General features: G+C 35.8%; 1 protein-coding gene across 1 annotated transcript; it reads left to right on the top strand.

Annotated features, from left to right (window-relative positions):
* The first annotated feature begins 489 nt into the window (after nt 1-489).
* mEFTu1 (mitochondrial translation elongation factor Tu 1) lies at nt 490-14,595 on the top strand. The gene is made up of 11 exons (XM_071588175.1): nt 490-561; nt 860-912; nt 1,009-1,174; nt 5,309-5,475; nt 9,736-9,876; nt 10,559-10,703; nt 11,501-11,614; nt 12,258-12,362; nt 12,718-12,869; nt 13,376-13,521; nt 13,679-14,595. Exons 1-11 carry the CDS (start codon nt 522-524, stop codon nt 13,860-13,862), a joined length of 1,413 nt encoding a protein of 470 aa, XP_071444276.1. The 5' UTR covers nt 490-521; the 3' UTR covers nt 13,863-14,595.
* Nucleotides 14,596-20,377: the final 5,782 nt, after the last annotated feature.

Here is a 20,377-nt window from a genome sequence, read left to right as displayed (position 1 = left end):
AACCCTGTAATCATAAAGTATAATATCAGCTTTTATTGTGCGAACCAGGAATTCCTGCATATTTGAAGGTAAGATAACGGCTCATATTGAAAAATATTTACTTCACTTAATTTTTAAAATGATTTAATGCGAAATTAGGTAAGAAATGATTAGCTCTACGGCCTATCAATTAAATAAGAATGGGGAAGAAAACTCCAATGGTCGTTAAATTTAGGTATATTAACAATATAGCTGGTGTCAGCATCGGGTTAACGCAAAAACTGAAATTTAATGTTTATCACATAAAAGAGTAAAGATATTTCGTTTTGAAAATTCTACCGATTAGGGATGTGCGAAACATTTGCAAATTACAATATTGTTACACCGTATAGTGTGAAACACTATATTCCATGGATGGGCTCCAGTACGTCATCTACCTAATACTGTTTATCTGGACAGCTATTTTGAAGTAACTTAAAACTTCCATTCGGCCGGCCTGGAAACCGGCACGTGAAACAAATGACAATAGTAATACAGCGAGTATGGCGTCCTTGGTCATTACTAGAATTTTCTGCAACTCGGGTGAGATATTTATCCGTAATTAATGTATTCAATCACTGATAGCATTAATGATTCGAATGATAAGAATTAGCTTTGGGTTTTAAGCAAGTGGAATAAGTAGTGCCCTTGTACTTAGGTTTGGGCACGTGATTGCCTTCCTCTCAGTAGCCTTTCTACCCGTGCATACCTCCTAATTTCCAGTTGCACGCAATGAAAATTGTTTTTTCCCCAAATTGGTGAAGGTTTCACAGATTCGTGATCCCATTTAGTTATAATTGAATTTATCTAAACGTTAAATGTGTGGAATATTTTTTTGCAGTTCTACCTAAGGGTCTAAAACAATGTATTAAACTCAGACAATACACGCAATGTGTAAGTAGCCATTCCTGCGTATTTTACAATGTAAGGTATTATTATTCGCAGTAATAATGTTCTCCGGTTAATTAATATTCATATGTATATTTGTAGTCAAGTCGCCAGAGGGTACAGCAGGTACTCGCGCCCGCACTTGGATCCAGAAGAAATTATGCGGCCGAAAAAAAAGTCTACCAGCGTGATAAGCCTCATTGTAATGTCGGTACAATAGGTCACGTTGATCATGGTAAAACAACATTAACTGCTGCAATAACGAAAGGTAAGAATGGTCATTAATTGCAATTTTCCCAATTCTGTCTTTTTTCTTGGGCATTGGTTTTGGTTATTTCCATGATGACCTCTTTACGAGTTTTCTTTTTATAATACAGTTGGATTAATTGCCGAATTGAATCTCGTGCAGTGTAGAGCAGCTAGATTTGTAAAACGTTGTTATGGAAAACTGGGTCCTGTATCAAAATTATTAGAGGAACTTGGTTGGAAATCACTCACTAAGCGAAGGTTACATTACAGATTAATCCTGCTTAAATTGGAAAGATATCTCTCTAGCAATTATTTTAAAATTGTATTATAAGTCCAAACGTACTACGGTATTATATGTCATGTAAATGAAATCGGAGAAATTAAGTCTAGAATAGGTATATTTAAGATTTCATTTTTCCTACGTCGACAATGGATCAGAATAATCTCCGACCGGGCTATTGGGGAAAAGTATTTCGAGTCAAAATTATTCTAGTGTGTAATCACACCCTAGCGGTGGTTTGCAGGACACTATATAAATGAAAAATGACATTAGGCTTAAAAATGCTAAATTGTACCCGAGGACTATTAGGAGTCGGTGGCCACACTCAGTACGTTGTCGAAGTTAGTACAACCACCGCGGAATATATATATGTTCCTAAAAATCAATGTGATATGAGACAAGGGTCATTCAGGTAACTTGGAGGATTGCAAAAGCAACGGAATGGTAGTTGGAAGGACAGATTAAATGTAGGTAAGATTACGAATATTAATGTCAAAGGTAAAGAGAAATTAGTCATCAGAGCCAGGAATAACTGATCGCATAGGTATTGGGAACTAATTACCAGATCTTTTATGGAATATTTGTTAAGCATGTAAAAGGGATGATGCAAAAACTAGTTGAATAAGTTTATTTCGAGCAAAATTTATTTCATGTATCTGAACTAGTGGAAAAGTCTGAAATGTATAAATTTTTTAAAAATCTGTCCCTTGCCTCCTGTGATGATTTTGCTCTCGGGTAATCTTAATGATTGTCACTAGAGGGGTCTAAGATTATCTTTCGCCGTATTTACCGATACTTCATACAAGATTCACTTTTGTATTCTGTTCTTAGTAGCTTATTTATTTGTATAGTTAAATCCATTGTTTTCCATTGTGGCAAAAAGTCCCACATATCTGTCCCTATTTCGAGGTAGGTTGTTGTTGGAGTCTGAGGCATATTTATTTGTTCCTTTTCCAAACCAACATTTTTATTATTGTTCAAGCCAAACTATTCACATTTTCCCCATTTTTTTGAAATATTTAATTTTATTAATGGCCTTCTTCCTACCCAATATTTTTAAAAATATTTCTTGCCCCCAATCCCTTAAAACATCACTGTAATTCTAAGGGGTGTTAAAAACAGGGTGTACAGGAGATAATCATACTGCTCACTCTTAGAGGAAGTCACGGGATCCATTCCCATGAATTCAAATGAGTTTTCCCCCTTGGATTCAACCTGAATCATGATTCAGGTGAATGTTGGTGTCCTCTTACGTACTCGTACCTTTGGTGAATATGTTTGGCATAAATCTTTAAGGTTTTAATTAACATGCATGTTTGTATTTCAAAGCTAAATAGTAGTTAGTACTCTGTACAGTTATGGTTTTGGTTTAAATAAATGTCCTTTGTGGCTGGCCCTAGGTTATATTCATCCAGCTCAACTCCTTTGCTATAAGACATCATAATTTGGTGTGAACTATGGAAAGCAAATGGAATGTACATGGGAGTTGGTGCAACGCACAGAATTATCAATAAAAATACCACTGTGCTTGTGTTGTTTTGAGCATTGAGTCTCTTGAAAAAAATGAAAATAGTGTTAAAATACCACTTGTATTAAATGAATCAAAATTGACATGTTTTTATAAGGTGGGAGCACCACATGAGCTGATCACATTAAACCTGTTGACTGAAATAACTTCAGTTTGGTTTTAGCTCAAAAGAAAATGGAGAGAACAGGAAAGAATCCCTTTGTATTTGAATTACCTTTGATCTATGCAATTAGGTTTGCTAATTAATCAGAAGCCACTCTTCAGAGGTAAGGTATCATAAAATCATCCTCATCCATGTAATTAAAACATTTTGAAATTTATTAGGGAATTACATGCTTGAGTGAAAGTGATAATCTGACTTGCGAGATAATAAAAAAAGAAACTTTAGAAAAACAGCGGGAGGAAAACGTTTTGCTTAGGAAGAGGATGAAGTTGGAGAAATCCTGTGGATCAGCCAGAGCTTTACCCATGCAAAATGTTGAGAAAGATGTCTTAGCATTGCAAAACTGTAAGCAGCATATTCATTTGGTTACCAGGTCCCAGCAAATAATAAATTGAACCTCCAAACTTGGTAATCACTTCTTATGTATATTGGTTAGCAATGCTATCCCAATTATCTTTACAGTTATCCTTAGTGGCTAATAATGATATTTAATGTTTTTCTGCTATATTTCAATGATATTCTATTTTCTCAAGTTAAAACTGGCCTCCTGAAAGGTAATGTAAACCTTAATTGCCTTACAGCTGATTATTTCCCCATTTTTAAAGGGGTAGTGTCTAATATCGAGGAAAATTTTGAATGAGTTATTGAAGTATAGTATCTTTTTATCCCTTAATACTACCTTGATCAAAAAGTTCCCGGAATAACCACCGTGTGGCGCTCCCATCGTTCCGATTTGAGTTCTGTTTTTTTTGTTAAATTGGTACATCTGTTGTTGATATTCCCTTTAAATCTTAGTGTCATAACTTGACATTTGCAAAAGTTACGTAGCCAAGAGTACATCTATCTCTGTGTGTGTTGGCGATTTTTTACAATTGCAGAAATGGATTTAAATGTGCAACAACGAACTTGTATTAAATTTTGCGTAAAAAACGGATTTAGTGGCGCACGGACGTTGGAAATGTTGGAAAAGTGTTTCGGCAACGATTCTCTAAAAAAAAACGGTCGTTTACCAGTGGCACGAGCGGTTCAGAAGTGGTCGTGAGTCAATCGAAGATGATGAACGCAGTGGCAGACCATCGACATCGAAAGTCGGTGAAAAAATTGATAAAGTAAAAGAAATGTTGGTCAATAACCGCAAATTAACCATCAGAGAAATAGCGGAGGACTTGAACATTGCCTATGGATCCGCCCAAGACATTGTGGTTAATGATTTGGGTTTCCGTCGTGTAGCAGCAAAGTTGGTGCCAACTCAAGACCTCAATTTCATGCAAAAAAGAGACCGTGTTGACGTCGCAAAAGACATGATTTGCGAGGCTGAATCCGATCCCACATTCATCAAAAGGATCATTACTGGAGACGAGACGTGGGTTTATGAGTACGACACGCAATCCAGACACCAGGCAAGTGAATGGCGTTCACCAAATGAGCCGAGACCAAAAAAACCACGTCGTTTTCAGTCAAAAAAGAAGGCAATGCTGACGGTTTTCATGGATTACAACGGTGTAGTGCATCATGAATTTTTGCCAGAAGGCCAGACAGTAAACAAAGAGTATTATTTGGGCGTTATGAGACGTTTGCGTGAAGCAATTCGCCGAAAGAGACCAGAAATGTGGGCAGAAAACTCGTGGATTTTGCACCATGATAACGCACCGTCGCACAGTGCTATCATTATTCGTAATTTTTTGACGAAAAATGCAACAAATACCATCCAACAGCCACCGAATTCACCTGATTTGGCTCCCTGTGACTTCTTTCTGTTCAATCGAGTTAAAAAACCATTACGGGGAACGCGTTTTAGCAGCCGAGAGGAAGTAATGGAAAAATCGCAGGAAGCACTGATGGACATACCGAAAACCGAATATAAAAAATGTTTCGAGGATTGGATCAAGCGCTGGCATAAGTGTGTTGCAGTCGATGGGGATTACTTTGAAGGGGACAATATAGATTTAGATGAATAAACTTGTATTTTTAATTTTCTGAATAAATTCCGGGAAATTTTTGATCAAGGTAGTATATATATTCCACAGTTGCATGTCCAATTTCTTCTATTCCAGTCCAACAGCACAAAATAGTACTTGTAGACTTTAAAATTAATGGAAAACTGAAAAATATTTTATTATTAAAATTTATTTGAGGGCATTTTCATGAAATTATTATGTATTAATATCCAACTCTATTTCAGTTCTTGCAGATAAGGCACTGGCCCAAGCTAAATTGTATGCAGAAATAGATAATGCTCCTGAGGAAAAGGCCCGTGGAATCACCATTAATGTTGCTCATGTTGAATATTCAACCCCTAATCGGCATTATGGACATACAGATTGCCCTGGGCATGCTGACTATATAAAGGTATGATTTCAATGAAAACAAAATCAGCTAGCATTTTGCCCTCATCATCAGTATTTCAATCCCAGGATTGATTTACTGCAGCCCTTCATTCTACTCGATTCAATGTCTATTCCCTCTTTCCCTGGTACCTTCTCTGTTTTTCGTTCTTCTTAATGTGTCCTATGCACATCTCTCTTGGTCTATTTTGTCACATTCATATTAAATAAGTTTGAACTTTTATTTTTTCCCTCTACTTTATTCATGTCTTTGCATTTCATAAGATTTGACAAGTATGGTAATTTCTAGGGCAAGTATTTCCCATCTCCCACCTTCAGCCTTGGGCTAAAAAATCCCTTTGGCATGAGAGGTTGAGGTAGGAATGAAGGTTTGCCCCGTAGGTAAATATGTGTGGTAATTTGCAAAGTTCTTGGAATTGAATAGAAATTAACAATTTAGAGTGAAACCACTTTTATTTTTCAATGTAGTTACCCAATACACTGGTGCACTTGGTCCAGAAATGTTCAAATATCTTAATCCCATCCCAAAAATTAGATTCCCTCCGACCTGCAAAATACCCACCTACTTAGGCTGTTACTTCTAAGTTTGAAGAGAATCTGTGTGCACTTAGGAAAATTTTGAGCTTGTGGAAGAGATGGAGATCTGGAGCCAAATCAGGCGAATAAGATGGGTGTGGCAACAATTGGCATCTTAGTTCACATATTTTTGCCATAGCAACGACACTTTGTGTGGGCATGCATTGTCTTGATGAAAGATAGCTTTCTTCCTGGCCAAACCTGGCCTTTTTTCATTTCTTCTTTTGCTGTAGTTGGTCCAGGTAATTAACGTGGTATTGTCCAGTATTTTTTTGACCAGTGAGAAAGTAATCTATCGGCAGAATCAATTTCACATCCCAGAAAACTGAAACCAACAACTTTCTGGCCAACCGTATGTCCTTTGCTTACTTTGGTGGAGGTGAATCAACATGTTTCCACTGCTTTGACTTATGTTTCGACACTAGGATGTAGAAGTGGACCTAAGTTTTTATCTGTAGTCAAAAACCAGTGCACAAAATCTTGTTGATTGTTTTTAAAATGGGTCAAATGTTGTTGGGAAATTTTCATTCTGATGCATTTGTGATCTAGCATCAAGAGTCGTGGCACTCATCTAGCGAATCATTTTCTGATATTTTTATCACAGCTTGAGCAATTTCTTGCACTTTCTGTCTGCAATCTTCCATGACCATTTTGATGCACTTTTGCAATGATTTTTGGGATAGGGTCACATTTTGACGAACCACTGCTCAGATCATCATCTAAGCTATCCAGACCAAACTTAAACTTGTTTGTACTCTTGGCAACAGTTGAATATGAAGGAGGTGAGTTCCCCCCAGAGTGCTTTGAAAGTTGGCATGAATTTCCTTTGCTTTCATACCTTTCTTCATTATTGTATTTGCAAGTATTTAATTTAATTTTTAAGTGTGAGAACTAGTGGAGAGGGCCGAATGGTCGCTGTATTGACGCACACAGTAGGTCAGTACACCTCAAACTGTCGTGGCTGTAACCTGAGGCATCCCACAAGAGTCAGCCATAATGATTGTATAATAACTTCCTCATAAAGTGGATTTTGTATCTTTGGCCATTGGTGAAATTTGTTGATATTGAAAGAAATGTGGTACTACAACTAGTCTATTATTTAAGAATAAATATCCCATTTGAATTCAGGAGTAAAAATGTAGTCTAATTAATTGTTTCAATTACTCTAAGTAAACCCTTCCAATAAAGCAGTTTCACATCGGTGATTTCAAGCCTGAGAGGGAATATTTCTTACAACAGGTGCCACATCAGCATACATGCCTATAAAACTTGTTTCCATGTGTATGCCTGCACGTCAACTTGTTTGTCAATAAAGATCCATTCAAATCAGAAAATCAGTAGTAAGGAACTGCACCGGTAGGAGCAATGATAATTGCTCCTTGTAGTTTCACCCATGGGTCCAAGTATAGGAGTCAGATGGAAGTTAGTCCGCACAGTATCCACTCCGTGGTTAGGTTGCGCTAAAGGCATCTGACTCAAGTGGGGTGGCCATTTCAGTGATGGTGGCAGTGTCACATTGAAAGCACTATTGAGGAAAACAACGGAAAACCACCGTTTGCTATTTGGGGATTGGGATGGTGTGGTGGCTAACATAGTGGCCTCCCACCTGGAGGGTCAGGGTTCAAATCCTGGAGATGCCGTTTTTCAGAGGTATCCCAATCCTTACTCGAGGCGCTTTGTGTGGAGAGCTCTTTGAGAGAGCACATCATTCGTTGGATATGGACTGTGGACCCCTTGGTACCTTGCAATAAGAGTGGACGAACGCCGACACCCTTCTTCCTTTCCCATCCATCCCTAATGGTGCAAATGACCTTAGATGTCGGTCACTTGTCATAAAACTACTTCTACCACCTCAATTTTCCCATGAATTAGTGATAGTTCCAGATCTGAGTAGGAATTCTGGTAACTACAGGATTCATGAATGGATTCAGAATTCATGTCATTTCGGCATGGCCCTCTTCCATTCAGAATATTTGGAGGGAAGAGGTCATGATAACGCGCCTGAGGATAAGGCACTCTGCCCTCACTCACTTGTACCTCTTCGCAGAGGTAAAAGAACAGCCTCGCTGCAATGAGTGCGACCAACCCCTGACGATGAAACATATCCTGACTCAATGCAGTAATTACCAAATGGCCAGAGAAAGGATTAATATAAGGGGAGATCTAAGTAATATTCTAGGGGATAACTCCGGCTGTATAAATCGAGTTTTAACTTTTTTAACGGAAACTGGTTTAATGAGGCAGCTTTAATTTGGGTGTTATAATTTAAATGCCTTTTGTTTTTGACAATTATCTATTTCTTTATTTATTTACTTAGTTATTTATGCTTACTTTATTATATATTTGTGTATTTATTTACTTACTTATTTTTATATACTTATTATTTAACATAAAATGAAACAGGTTCTAATCATCTTGACAGTGGTGCAAAATGACTGTAGCTGTCAAGGCACCCCCAACACTACTAATCCTAAATACTCATAGATATCATAGGTGTACTAGAAGTAGATGAGGATTCAGATCATAATCTAGTACTATTGAAGAGAAGCATCAAATTCCATAGGATAAAAATGGAAGGAGATTGAAGGAATGAAATATAGAAACATTTACCTGGGCATAAAGGAAAGGTATCATTATAGAGAAAATTAAATAGGTAAGAGAAACTGGTACAACCGAAGAAAAATGGTAACATTAAATAACAGGTATCAGAAGCTAAAAATGAAACTATGCAAACAGTAATTTGAAAAGGATAAGGAAACAACAGCCTTACAGAAGAGATGATTAAGAAGATAGATGAGGAAAGGAAATGGAAGAATGTAATGTGGTGGATGAAGAGTCAAGATTGGAATTGTTAGGAAGAGGGGTAAGACAGGTGTGTCCCTGATCACCTGTGCTGTTTAATGTATATGTGGAGGGAATGTGTTAATAGGTATGGGAAGAACTGGTAATATGATTGAAAGTCAATGGAAAATTAATTAAATCAGGTTTTAGTTAGGTCAAGCTTTAATTTGCTAGTTAGCCAGGGCTTGCAGTCATTGATGAGTGCATTAGAAAATCCATAAGATAGGTATGGGTTCAGAGTCAATGTAAACAAAAATGGAAGAGGTTTTTGAAAAGAAAGAATACCAAGTTAAATCTTATAATAGGAGTTCATGTATAGAGCAGATGGAAAAGTTAACTTGGAACAAAATGGTCAAAGTAGTGAGGACATAATGAATGCATTTGACAAAGAAGCTTTCACTAGGAAAGATGAATCAATGCGCAGGACATTGAGAAAGCATATTAAGAAAAGCTTTGTTTAACATTTGATTTGGAGCAAAATATGATGTATGTAACAGTGCAATTACATTTTTCAATAATCTACTGATGGCTCATGGGATGAAATGTTGTAAGTGAACTTTGAGAGATGTCCTTAAAAGTGAAACTTCCCAGCATCATTACTGAAGAAAGACTTTATATCATTTGGTATGCTGGCACAGTCCTTAATTATTGTAACTATAAATTATCAATTCAAAATATGTGCCATCACTTCATTTACTTGAATTGGCTGCTGTTCCTGCCCTTCAGGTAGCCTTAGTAATTGCAAACTTGGTGTTATTTCATTCTATATGGAACCTAATATTTAGTTTTGGATGCTTCAAATCTGGTCTATAATTGGTGGCATTGAAATGGACATCCTTTCCTTCAGAACATGATCACTGGAACAGCACAGATGGATGGAGCTATTCTGGTAGTAGCAGCTACTGATGGTGCCATGCCTCAAACACGTGAGCATTTATTGCTGGCAAAGCAGATTGGAGTCGGTCATATCGTGGTTTTTATTAACAAGGTATTAATGAGATTGATGGAACGTAACTTCTCAGTTGCATGAAATGTTTATTCATTTACTTTGATTTTTAACTGTTAATGAATCATTTACAAGGCCTGTCCGGAAAGATTCCAGCCAAGCAATATTTTGAGAAAAATAGCCTTCCTAGAACAATAAGGGCTTATTATCCTTCAAAGTACTCCCATTGGGACCTCACAAACTTATTCCAGCATCTCTACAACTTTTCTAAACAATCGGCATAGTCCTTTTTTGGAATGGTCATCCACTGCATCATCGCATCCCTTCATCTCATCACCATGAGGAATTTTGTGCTGAAGTTGCAGGGGACTCAGTCCAAGCCATAAAAGATGACCAAGGTTTTCTAGAAAAGTTATAGTTGGAGATGAGTCATGAAACAAGTCCAGTCTTCCCAACAGTCAGTTGATGAGATATAGGAGAATCAAGCGAGGTAGCTGGTGACCATTGTGAAAAAGTACTTCGACGGTTGTTTAGAAAAGTGAGAGAGACCCTAGGATAAGTGTGTGAGGTGCCAAGGAAAGTTGAAGGGGGAATAAGCCCTCATTGTTCTATGTAGGCTGTTTTTCTTCAAATATTACATTGCTGGATCCTTTCCAAAGAGACCTCGTATACTTAATAGTGGTGATTATGACTTCTCATGTAAACTGTTAATTGTATTAATCAGGTAGATGCAGCTGATCAGGAGATGGTTGAATTAGTAGAAATGGAAATAAGGGAATTAATGACTGAGATGGGCTATGATGGTGATAATATTCCTGTTGTTAAAGGATCTGCTTTACATGCCTTGGAAGGAAAGTCTCCTGAAATAGGTTAGTATGAATTCAGCCCAAGTTTGATTGTGTTTTTTCATATTTGGAAAGAAATGTAATGATTATATATGTATAAATATATTGAAGAATATCTTTGTTTTAAAATTTTCATTTGTCATTTATGTTTTGTACTTCTCAGTGTGTACTTGTTCTCCAATGTGTCGTATTTTTATGTCCCCAACTTTATTATTTTGTTCATATGCATCTGTAATGTCATCCATATTAACAAGTAATTGCTATTGAAAGCAATTTGATTAATGTGGTAACTGATGCCAATTCACAGTGGTAGTCTCTTGAATTGTTTACCCTTTTGCAAATAATTTTAAATTCATAACTGTCTTAGTCTAGTTATGATAATGGTCTATACTTAATTCAGACTTTGCATTCAGAATTGCCATTAATTCTTTTGGTTGAGAAATCATCATCTAGTAATGTATATGAGTTTGCAAAAAAATTGTTTTGATTAATCATATCTGTCATTCAATATTTATGTGTCAGTAAGATCTGAAATATACTATTTTGTTAAAATTCTTGATTCAGAAAAGTGAAATTGTAATTGTGTAATTTTTCGGGTACCAGAACTTCCTGTGAAACCATAAACAGTCCAAGGAAAGGCTCTGGCCCTCCTACCCTGAAGTGTGAATTATCCATGCCATTGGGCTTAGTATTTGGTGAACTCTACTAACACCTATCAAGCTGACCTTTAGGTTGATTACTGTGTTAATGGTTTTTTAATACTAGAATGAGAACTTTTATAATTTGTTCATTGACTTAATTATTTTCTCTTATCTTAATAGGTGCTGATGCCATCATGAAATTGCTTGAAGCTATAGATAATCACATTCCCACTCCAACACGGGACTTAGATAAACCATTTCTACTTCCCGTGGAAAGCGTGTATTCCATTCCAGGTAGTTTATATTTGAATGGCTTAAATATAGGCTTTAGTGGAGAATGTTTTGAGTAGCATACTCATAGACATTGGTTAAATGTTGTCTCAGTGATGCTGCCAAAGTTTTCACCAAATATTACTTTCTTCTTATTGAATATAAATATTAGCAAATTATTTAGTGCAAGTAAAATTTTCAATGGTAAATACAGAATAGTTGTTTTTCCTCATATTAATGATTTTATTTTAAATTCTCTTTTTCATTATTTGCAAACTCTCACCAGCAGATATGGTCTTATCTTGTTACTTGTAAAAAATTCAATTTATAGAAAATTAAATTTCTAATAATTATTCGTTCTTGCTTATGCTTGGATATACTTATGTGCATCATTGTTAAATAAATAGCGGAAGCAAAAGAACAAACACTAGAAACAAGCTAAGTAATGAAATTCCATAGATGTGAATGGAATTATTCTTATTGGATGAACTAGAGGGCTTTGCATTTTCTTATTGCTTTATTGCTAAATAATACTTATATGATAGTGGATTATATGCAAAAGGAATTAATTTGGTATACATTTTGTGGAAGATTTTTTGTAACCATGTTAAATGAAATTTAAGGAAAGGCATACATTATAAATCAATTGTCAATCAATTGCTCATAGGTAGAGGTACGGTAGTTACTGGCAGACTGGAGAGAGGAATTTTGAAGAAGGGGAATGATTGTGAATTTGTTGGCCACAACAAAGTCATCAAAAGCACTGTCACAGGTAGGTGTTGACACCATATTTTTTTGTGAGATTATTTGAGATTCCCAGCCACTGAAAAATCTTTACAAATGGTGTAATTTTGAATACAAGCCCATAGTGTACAGATGAGAATCTAATGAACAAAGTTTATCTCTAGTATGAAAGGAAAATAAAAACTCTTTTTTGAACTCCTGGATAGGTCCAAGTCATCTTAACAAAATTGATGTGTACATATTAAATATTTCTCTTGTGAAGTGTCATTATCTCTTCCTGCATGAACCGAAAACTATATCACACTAGTATGATATTAAACTAATAATATATCACCCAGTTCTTCTCTGGCACCTCACTATGATAATGCATACATTTATTATAGGTGTTGAAATGTTTCACCAAATATTGGAAGAGGCACAAGCTGGAGATCAGGTGGGTGCTCTGGTCAGGGGTGTTAAAAGAGATGACATTCGTCGAGGAATGATAATGGTAAAACCTGGAACAGCAAAGGCTCATGACCACCTTGAAACACAGGTAAATTGTACCCAAGCACAAGAAACCTCTTTTAAGTGTGATATTTTGTTTCACTATCACAAGATTTAAATGTACTTTGTACCATTGTAATATTTTTGTATTAGAAGCTTCCCGAGAACATTATTTGAAATGGGTAAAAATACGATGTCAAATTTTTCAAGGCATATTTCCTTTTCCTGCATCCACTTGTGTTTAAATCTTTAGTGTGTATGCATTTAACTTCTATTGTTGGTCTTTGGAGATATATTATCCATAAATGTTTGTTTGGGAAACTACATAGGATATTATTTTTTACCTTGCTATGAGTCAATTGATATGTGATAACTTAAAATATCCAAGTAGAAAGAGAGTTATCAATCCTAAGGGCACTCTTTTATATTTTCTAGGTGAAGCAATGTAATTAGTTGATTCATTTTAATATCACACTGCATGGATGTGTATAATTTTGAAAAGCATAGTGCTCATAAATCCTTAATTATCAATATTTTATGTAATCCATGGACTAGGTTTACATTCTGAATAAGGATGAAGGTGGACGAGCAAAACCATTCTTGTCATATGCTCAAATGCAGATGTTCTCCAAAACTTGGGATTGCGCAGCTCAGATTCTAATTCCTGAGAAAGAGATGTTGATGCCTGGAGAAGATGCAAAGTAAGTATAAGTATAAAGTCATAAAGTAAGTATATACTCAATGAAGTAAATTGGGGCCTTAATTGGGGAAGGATTGTGTATTATTATCCTATTTATTTGTGAAAATTTGGGTTTTAAAAATGTGGGAAAGAAATATTGTTTTTTTTCTCTACCATAGGCTGATCCTCAAGCTACTGAAACCCATGGTTGTTGAACAGGGCCAACGTTTCACATTAAGAGATGGCAATCTCACCTTGGGTACTGGTGTTATTGCAAAAACTCTGACACCTTTAACAGAAAAGGAAAGATTGGCATTGCTGGATGGAAAGAAAGCCCTTAAAAAAGCAGAAAAAGAAAAATAATCCTGCTGTGTGATTAGCCCTTAAAACTTTCCAGAAAAGGACAGTGCATGTAGTTTGTTTGCCACCTGATAACTAAAAAAGAACTACGAAGGTAGTTGAATGATTAGACAAAGGAATAACAATGATCGTGAAAAACAAAGTGAATGCAATGTTAGCCATATAGTATGCTTGAATGAAAGAAGTGCAATACCAATGTCAAGTGGCTAAAAACAATAAAAAATGACAGTGTCATCTCTAAATGCTGTGAAATGCTGGTCTAGCAATGTATGAATTGCCATCACCAATTTTTGTCCAGGGGACATTTAAAGTTGTCAAAATAATGGAGACAATATGTTGCTTAATGACTTTCATATGATACTGGCAAGAGTATGGAATTCTTGGACACTGAAGATGTAGCAAGGTATGTTAAAATTAGTTTTTCCTCTGCTGTAACATCTAAATTTGTAAAAAGAACAACTTCCTGAAATCATTAAACTGTATGTTAATAACTTCTTTGGTTATTTAATGACTTAAATATAATTTAAAAATAATTCTTTTCTAAGGTGAAAACAAAAAAAATGTAGTTGTACAAAAATGCATTGTTGCTCTTTCTTCTGTAGACAGGTGAATCCATCTATGGTGACTTATGAAAGGAATAGTTGCATATTTTAATATTTGTATTCCTTCCTTGTCCTCTTAGTACATCTGTGTGTGTTTTATTTTAATAAATTATCTCCATTTTTCTCCATCTCCATATATTACATTTTAATTGCCAATTTCCAATATACACAATGAAAGAGCTTCAAGAAAATGTGAGAAATATGGGAAAGGCTTTGAAAAATATAGTTTCTCTAAAGGTCCATTCAAATGAAATTATCACTTGATATTGAAAATAATAATTATTTTTTTAATTGAATGAGTGAGTAAAAACAGCAATAATATTTCAATGAAACTCTTCCTGTTTTAAGTCATTTAGTCTTATAAATCCTATAACATAATATTAAATAGGAAAAGGTAAGAAATTATATAATATGTAATAATAAAGCTGTCTCATCTAAATCGAATCTATATGTATAGAGTGAGACTAATACAATTGGGTCCTTGGAAACCTATTCAGTGCAGTTTAATTCATAATGTACCCTGGAAGTAGTTGGCATTTAGTGCATAATAGTAGGCCACTCACACTGAAGGTTTTCAGATTTATATTATGACTGTTTAATTTGAAATTTGTCATTTGATCAATTAATATATCTTCTGATTTACCAGAGAAGTTATCATGCATCAAAGTCAGTTCAATTTGTTTCCCTTGTATACAGCTCCTTATTTTGCCTTTTGATGAGAATTCTGCTATGTGCTCTGATTGTTGTTAACCATAATTCATTATGACTAACAAGGTAGCTATAATTTATTATTCTAAAATTTATCTGATAGTAGTGTGTGGCTAGTGAACTTAATTTTGGAAATGCATTCTCAGTTGATATATGCACAGCATCAATCCCTCCCTCTTTTGTGGCCAGGAAAGTGAGTCAAGTAAGTGTGACTGTAGAATTAAAAAGATGTTACTGTTGTCTTCCAGTGTGTTACCCTCATCACCTTTCTTGTAGAGTAAATTATTGTGCATGCAGTGTCCTCCAACTTGGAATGACCTGGGAATTTTGGTCCTCTGGAAAATTTAGGGCATTTGGTGGATCTCCGGGAAACATTTCTATGGAACACATTTTACGTAGGGATGTCTTGTGTTAGTCATTTTCAAATCATTTGAGGGACATTACTAATTCTTGCTTACATCTGTATATCTCTGCTCCTCTCTGCAGACCTTGTTACACTTGACTATTAATTGAAAAACACCAATGGCATTTAACAAATTTAGCCAGTGGTTTCCATGCTTCCAGGTTAATGCTTTTCATGAAAAGAAGTTCATAAACATTTTCTTCTCCAGATATTTTTATTTTATATTCCAATACCTTTATATTCATTATGACCGTGTCACCTGTGTACATATTCATGTTACTTAATTTGTTCCTTGGTAGTCTAGTTATCTAGAAGTGATTTTCTTGTTCTTGCAAGTGATTTTCATCCTTCCTGTTGATCAATGAGCATTTTTTTTAAATTTCAAGCAACTAAAATGATGCTGATCTTGCCACAGTTGATTTTTTTCTTTGAGGAGTACCATTTTAGTGGACCTTTTACCAGTAAATACATATTCCTCATAAGGGTGGTACGAGTTTTATGGAAGGCGATCAACAGCCGAGGTCATTTACGCCATTAGGGATGGATAAGAAACGAGGAAGGGTGGAGAGTAACCCAGCATCAGTATTAACCTACTCTTAATGAAAGGCACCAAAGGGTCCACTGGTTAACATCCCATCCGACGGACAGCATACTCACCTGAAATACTCTCGACAAGGCACCTCAGCACTGGTAGGGATCAGGATACCGCTGATAAAATCTGCTGTCTCCAGAATTCAAACCCAGGCTCTCTGGGTGGGAAGCCAGTGTTCATTTGCCAATGTACCTACCCGATCCCACTCAATAACTTGTGATTACAAGGGAATTTTTTATTTTTGTACCTGATTTTCTATATGTGTTCAGGTACACTTGCTGCACAGAGAAGGATATTATGATGTGCACCTAATCACAGTGAGATTGCCTATTCCTTGTCTTTTGATACTCTTGCCGTCAATTTTTATTATTATTATGTATTAAATTACAAGTTGGTTGTGAGGTCTAGTGGTAACTTGGCTAGGTTGAGATTTAGAATTAGCATTGCAACATATAACTCAACAGCTGCCTAGGAAATGGAAATAAATTATAAAAAAGAAAAAAGCCCTAGGCTATAAGCTGATAATGTATGAGACTGGTTTCTCAAGTTTTCTAAAGCACTTGACTTTCTTGAAGATGACTTCAACATTTTCTGCCAGTACATAGCTCTTAAAAGAAGGGTTTTTACCCCAGTTGGAGGTTGCTTAGACGGCTCAATTTTCCAATTAAGGTCCTTCTTTGATAAAAAAAGGTTCTTCTTTCCTCTCATAAATATGTGCTTAAACAGAATTTCCGTTATGTAAGCATTCAGCATAGCTTTTGACCTAGCAATTTTTCTCCTTTGGTTTACAGATGCCATCCCTTTTTTTGTCATTTCTTACTTGATACTTTTATACTTGCTTTTCTTTTAAAATTACCCATCACAAGACAAGCCACTCTCTTTTCTACTCTTTTATTTTAATGTGACAAGAGAAAGTTGGGCCTTTAACTGCTGAGATGTACTCTGGTATCAGTCTGAAGTTATGTACTCATCCATTGTGATTTTAGAAATTTGTCACAATTATTTGTTGTCATTGTCAACCCAGGTATATATATGGCACAAGGGAAAATGCTGGAATATTTGTGCATGTTAAATTTAGCTGTGGATAAAAATTTTAGTGCAAATCCTTCAAAAAAATAAATTTTATTCTTGAAAACCTGGCACAATTATGTAAATAGAAACCATCTAATTACTAGCCATTGTAAATAAGCTTTCAGCTGTATAGTTTGCCTTTTGCCAACTGGTGTGGTATGTTCTTGATCTCCTTGCCATATCACCATAAGGGTGCCATGTGCGTTGCGAGTAAGATCGAAACCATTCTGAAATTAAATGTTTTGAACATATGTTCTCTCCCATATTTGTATATCATTGTTTTTATATGAGTTCACAGTTTAACGGCCAAAGGTAATCACGGGTAATGATACAGACCTTCATCTCTTGAAGGGATACTTTTTTATTAAGTTTATAGTTTTTATTTACGATAGTGTATTGATGAGCATGAAGAAATAGTTTCACGTTAATGGTAAGTTGACCAAACTCACATTTCACGTTGTTCACCAGGCCTTGGGCATGGTCTTTTTTGATGAAAGCTATCATCTTAAGTAAAAATTATGGTAATAATGTTGTAACAAGTATGTAGCTTTCAGAATATACGCATGTTTTGCTCTAAGGGAAAGAATACCAGGTTAAAATATTAGTACACGGTTCAATCTTTTTGAAGCCGAAAATTTCATATCTCTGGAAGGTTCATTCAGCGGTGTTGCACTGCGACTGGTATAAGTCAGGGAAATTGCCATCCCTGTAAAAGTAGGGAATTGTGAGACGCACATTTTTTCCAAGGGCTATCGCTTAAGTTATTTTTAAACAATTTATAATTGCGTTAATGAGCAATCTAATTAATAAATTGTATTTTTGAACCAACTTTTTGTGTACTACGATCGAAAAGCTCAAACAATTGTGTTGCTATCCTGCCGTCTTCGAGAGAGTCACGCGCTGATTTAAAATAGAATGGCGTTCCTGGTGACTATTTATCGTTGAATTATATTGACAATCTGCCGCGTAATAGAAGTATAAAACGCCCTGAGGGAATCTTGTTTATATGCAGCGTGATTAAAATATTTTTCAATCGCCCGATTTTCCTTCTTTCTCCGCGGCAAACGGGAGGTGGTAATTGCGTAACTGCGTCGCATTTAATTTACGGTAAAACACGAGTGGCATTAATCATTCCACTGCGGAAACGAGCGCGGTAAATTGTACCGGCGATGTTATGGATCAGGGCAGGTGGAGCAAATAGAAAATACTCGCACTAATTTTTTCATGGGTTTTGAGGAAAAATTTGCGCATTGGACACGTTCATTTGGTAAGTCCAGCACAAGAGTGCCGCAGCTTGAGAGGTGCAATTTTTAAAAATCACTCTTATCAAAAGTTCATGAAAAAATTTATACTTTTTTTATTTCCCGAGTTAGAAACGGGTATTTCACAACTATTCCTTGTTAGAATGATGGGAAACAGTGGTGCAATTTCATCGTTTACGTATTGTGGTCACGATAGCATGGACTTGATTACTTAGTTTTTCCGCATGTAATTTATTCTCATAGATCTCTAACAGCTAAAAATTGCAATGTCGGAAGGAAATTGACTGACCGGCTGTCTTCATTTGATTGGTCTGGAAAGGTTCATTCATCATTAGTTCACTCCTATCTTGGTTTTCACTAGCCTTTCATTCTTCAGACTGCTATTAATGTCATGAAAAACTTCCTATTTGGCATCTCGTTTTCGTTGGCCTATATATTTGTCAGCTTGTTTGTTTGTTCTTTCGTTTTCCTTCCATTATGTTCCTATCTAATCCAATTACTCTCAAAGTGATTGGCCGATACATAATGTTAATTTATTTCCATGTCTCATTCTTATACTTCCTCGCTTGCTAGCTTTCTCAATCATACTATATATTCCTATTCCCGAATGTGGAATCCTCCCTCGAAGAACACCACGATAGAAACCCAAGTGTCATCAAAGAAGGTCACACTCGTACCCTTAAGGACCCTCCGGAATTCGCCTACCAGGGTGCCTTCGAGGTGTGAAGAAGTCGCTGGCAAAAGTATAGCGACCCTCAAGGGATGTGCTTTGAAGAATTTTGCGGCATTGTAGCATTGTCTGCAATAAATCTATTTTTCCAAAACTTTTTATGCACAATCTATATCTCTATTAATGAAAGACGTCAATATGACCACGATATCTCTTCGCGAAATGGTCAACTTCACTTTTCGTATAAACTACAATATTTAAAGCAATTGGTTGAGTAAAAAGAGAAAAGTAAATATATTCTCAATTTTTTGTTTCTATCGTTTCGGATATGTCGAGTGGGTAACATGGTAGCTTGAGCAAATGATTCTTATAGGTGTTCCGTCACCAACCTATTTGGAAAAAAGTCTGTGCATTTATTTGTCAAACCTGGAAAAGTGAGGGAATTTTGCGATTTATTTTTTCATGCCAGTTACATCAGAATAAACTTTTCATTTAATCTTCAGGTTAATTTTGTTAATAATTTTGCACCAGTGGAAAAACACGTAAAAAGTCTCGATTTTTTTAAAAAGAGAAAATGAGTAAAAATAAATGATGTGGGGAAATTACCTTGAAAATAATAAAATGAGAAATAATTAATGCTAATTATAGTAGGTTCGAGTCTAGTCTCTCATTTTGCCTCGTATTTTGCCAGCCTAAAACTATTGTTAAGAATAAATTTTTAAAGTGCCAAGTTGTGCGTTAGGTTTCTTACATAAAAATAGATTAAAGAAAACAATATACGAGGGTCATCCGGAAAGTAGTACCCGTTCGTGAAATAAAGACACAAAAGTAAATATTAACAAACATAAAAAATTTTATTTGAAAGAGGATACTTTAAACTACTTCTCAACATAATCTCCAAGCAAATTAAGGCATTTGTCATAACGTGTGACAAGTTTCTGTATTCCTGCTGCATAGTCCTTCGCCGCCAGCTCATTGAGATACGCGAGGGACCCATCTTGCACAAATTTTTGCATAATGCAGATGGTGTTTAACAATTTCATGAACAATTGTTCGAGAAACATTGGGAAAATGCTCACAGATGTCATCAATTGTGACGCGCCGATCGTTCCTCACGAATTCGTCAACTGAGCTCACCAGTTGGTCTGTAATGACAGACGGTCTCTCCGAACGTTCATCGTCGTGTGTGTTCCCCCTCCCCATGTTGAAG

The sequence above is a fragment of the Hetaerina americana genome, unplaced genomic scaffold, assembly GCF_022747635.1.
Source record: "Hetaerina americana unplaced genomic scaffold, ioHetAmer1.1.p SCAF_3, whole genome shotgun sequence".
Taxonomy (NCBI): Eukaryota; Metazoa; Arthropoda; class Insecta; order Odonata; family Calopterygidae; genus Hetaerina; species Hetaerina americana.
The sequence above is the reverse complement of the archived record's forward strand: the minus strand, read 5'-3'. Positions and strand labels throughout refer to the sequence as shown.

What these genes read in the sequence shown, in the direction of transcription:
- mEFTu1 (XM_071588175.1), top strand. Translation starts at nt 522, where the DNA reads ATGGCGTCCTTGGTCATTACTAGAATTTTCTGCAACTCGG. An exon ending in AACTGCTGCAATAACGAAAG is followed by an intron (nt 1,175 to 5,308) that starts GTAAGAATGGTC and finishes ACTCTATTTCAG; the next exon opens with TTCTTGCAGATAAGGCACTG. An exon ending in TCGTGGTTTTTATTAACAAG is followed by an intron (nt 9,877 to 10,558) that starts GTATTAATGAGA and finishes TGTATTAATCAG; the next exon opens with GTAGATGCAGCTGATCAGGA.